The sequence below is a fragment of the Gymnoscopelus microlampas genome (genome assembly GCF_963454915.1).
Source record: "Gymnoscopelus microlampas genome assembly, chromosome: 14".
NCBI classification, from domain to species: Eukaryota; Metazoa; Chordata; class Actinopteri; order Myctophiformes; family Myctophidae; genus Gymnoscopelus; species Gymnoscopelus microlampas.
Genome location: NC_139951.1, coordinates 45,637,461 through 45,640,640, shown reverse-complemented (window position 1 = coordinate 45,640,640; position 3,180 = coordinate 45,637,461). Strand labels below are relative to the sequence as shown.

General features: G+C 39.1%; 1 protein-coding gene across 1 annotated transcript; it reads right to left on the bottom strand.

Annotated features, from left to right (window-relative positions):
• Positions 1–1,091: 1,091 nt before the first annotated feature.
• On the bottom strand, positions 1,092–2,038 carry LOC311060245 (uncharacterized protein; the record flags this gene model as incomplete). Its single annotated transcript, XM_084078376.1, has 5 exons — positions 1,092–1,221; positions 1,334–1,365; positions 1,450–1,611; positions 1,729–1,841; positions 1,939–2,038. The coding sequence occupies 5 exons, from the start codon at positions 2,036–2,038 to the stop codon at positions 1,092–1,094; spliced, it is 537 nt and encodes a 178-aa protein (XP_083934502.1).
• Between the last annotated feature and the right edge of the window lie 1,142 nt (positions 2,039–3,180).

Here is a 3,180-nt window from a genome sequence, read left to right as displayed (position 1 = left end):
TTCATATTTATCAGAAACGGACCATAACTCTGACCACGGGACTCGGGCAATCAATTAATACAAGGTCAAGGTCAAGGTCAAGGTTCAAGGTTAGCTTTATTGTCCCTTGCGGGAAATTGGTTTGCAGCCGGATCATAATAAAAAACAACAACATAACAACAACATTCAATACAAGACTGAGATCTAAGAACAGGGCACTACAGACAGAGAATTCATGACATTCAAATTCAAAGTAGCAAAGTCATCAAAAGTGCATTAGGGGGCATTATGTGCAGAGAGGCAAAAATAAAGTGCTATCTGCTGTTCAGCAGTTAAATAGCAGCCGGGACAAAGGATAGTTTGAACCGTTTATTCTTTGCTTTTGGCACCCTCAGCCGACGGCCTGAGGGCAGCAGTTCAAACTCAGACCGAAGTGGGTGATCCTCTACTTCCAGGAGGGAGGAGGCTCTCTTAAGCATCTGCCTCTTATATAGTTCTATGAGTTGGGCTTGGGTTCTCCCAGAAATCTTGCTGGCCACTTTGACGAGGCTGCTTAGCCTGTTCCTGTTTGCCAGGGTCAAATTACCGTACCAGGCAACCATACAAAACATCAATAAAACTTCTATAGAAAAGTGTCATCATCACAGATGAGACATTAAAAGAACGCATTTTCCTCAGAAAAAAAAGACGCTGCTGGACTTTTTTAGATGTAGAGGCAACATGAGAGTCAAAGGAGAGTTTGTTGTCAAGAACTACACCCAAGTATTTATAGCTCTCTACAACTTCAATTTCTGTGCCCTTGATAATTGTAGGAGCAGGACTGGGAGGAGTCCTTCTAAAGCTGATGATCATGTCTTTTGTTTTGGTCACGTTTAACTGTAAGAATGACTTGTCACACCATGATATGAAGTCATTGACAACTGGCCCATGCTGTACCTCATTGTCCTCAAGAAGGCTGACAATTACCTTTGCAACCACTACATTAATGGTAAGTATTTTCTACAGAAAATACTCAAAAAATCTGAACTAACCCTTTAAAACACCATGGCATAACAAAATGACCATTGCAAATCAAAAGTAAATGTAACAGCTTAATTAACCTAAGTTAAATATCACTTTACGTCCTTTCGATAGAAGATCTCACCTGGTGGAACTTGCTGGAATAAAGCCAGCTTGTTGTATGTGATGGATGATGCTACACCCAGAGGAAGAGTAGGCAACGCCTGGTCCAGTCTGGTGAAACTGAAGATCAACAAGTCGGGGGTTAACTTCAGCTAATAATAATGAATGGAATCCCATCTACCAAGTCTTCAAAATCCACAATATATTGATGGATCGACGGATATACACTTACATTATTTTGTATGATGAGCAGGAAATGTTTTCCTGAAAAGTTACAAAAAGACGTTATAATTTCAAACCAAATGTGCACAGTTACTGTTTCTATTATCTTTACTTTATTGTTTTTACCTTCCCAGAGACAAGGTGGGACACAAACTCAGCCAATCCTTTCTCATTTGGAGATGCAGTCAGGTAGTCAAACACTGCATTGATGACAACGTCTTTCTGAGCAAGAGGCAACACCACAAGTTCTGCACTCTGCTTTGGAGACAGGAGCTTTACAGCCTCCAGCTGCACATAAAGAAAAACAAGAAAAACTCATTGCTGGATTGTATTTTATTTAAAACAATCTAGTAATTAATAAAGGTCTAATCATTCTTTGGTGTTTTATAGGTGATGAGGTCTTACAGGGGAGAAGCCTGGGTTGAGCTTCAGGAATTCTCTGACAGAAACAAGACTTGAGAAAGGCCCAAAGTTGTTCTGCAACCAGTGAACACTGCTGTTGGACACACAGCCTTGGCCTGGAGGGGACAGATCAGAATGAAACATATTCAAACTGAAAGGTATCTAGAAATAATACGTTTTCCATACGATCTGTTATTGAGATATTATAGCTACCTGACTGGGACAGGAAAGGGAGGATTAGTTTCATCAGGACCAAATGCTGCTGCTGTGAGGTCATGTTGTCAAGTCTGGTTAGAGCTACGTTTTGTACCATGTTGGCAAGAATATCCAGAGCTGCATCCAACACCCCAAAGGACTTGGAGAGCAGCAGTGTCCAGACTGGTCTGGAACCAGTGGAGCTGGGGGACTTGTTACACTTCATCACCGCTGCCAGATCCTGTGCTGTCAACATGGACACCTGGGTGGAAAGAAGAGCAGAAAGAAAATACAGAAAATGTTTAAAGAAGTCAAGATGAGAAAAGCTACTGTTGAGTAGAATTGAGAGACTTTAGTGGCTTACTGAAGCACAAGCGTATTCTTCAATGCCATAGTCACAAAACCTTCCACTCATCATCTGTCCATTGTTGAGGAGGAGCTGTAGTGCAGTGCTTTGGTAGAGAAATGGAAAATATGATCAAACATTTCTTGCATTACAACAAAATTATTCTTAAAGCTGAGATGTGCTGCTTTAAAAAAACTCACCCGTTAACTCCAAGACAAATGTCTGTTTCTGTGAAAACATGAGAGTAAATTAATTAATGTATTAATTTATCCATATTTATGTACGTGTGAAATCTGCTGTACAAATAAACTTGCCTTGCCATAATTATAATGTTTTTTAAATTACTGTAATGTATGTATAGAAAAGTATAAACACTTACCATTTGCTGGAATAATGTTGCACTTAAAGGAGAATTTTGGACTAAAGTTTTATTACCTTTTCTATGATGTTATGATATCTTAGGATGAATGGTACAGTAGAAAAATTTCATAACTACACCCCTGGTCCGCCAGAGCTTAAAAGCCCTCTAAGCTGCCTCATTCACTTGAATGGGGAATCTCACTTACAGTTGAAGCGGATTGGCCTTAGGTTAGATCACATATTTTAATAGCTTTTTTTTTTTTTTTTTTTTTTTGAGATCTGATGTTCATAGTGACAGAACACTATGCAAAAAAAAAAAAAAAAAAGTCTCGCTAGACGAGATTGAAATCTCGAGATTTCAATCTCGGCTAGCGAGACTTCTGTTTTTTTTTTTTTTTTTTAATCTGCTGTACAAATTTGTGGCGGCTCAGGGGTGGAGTTATGACATTTTTCTACTGTACCATTCATCCTAAGATATCATAACATCATAGAAAAGGTAATAACACTTTAGTCCAAAATTCTCCTTTAAGGGAAAAGGGTGAAATGGTTGTGAA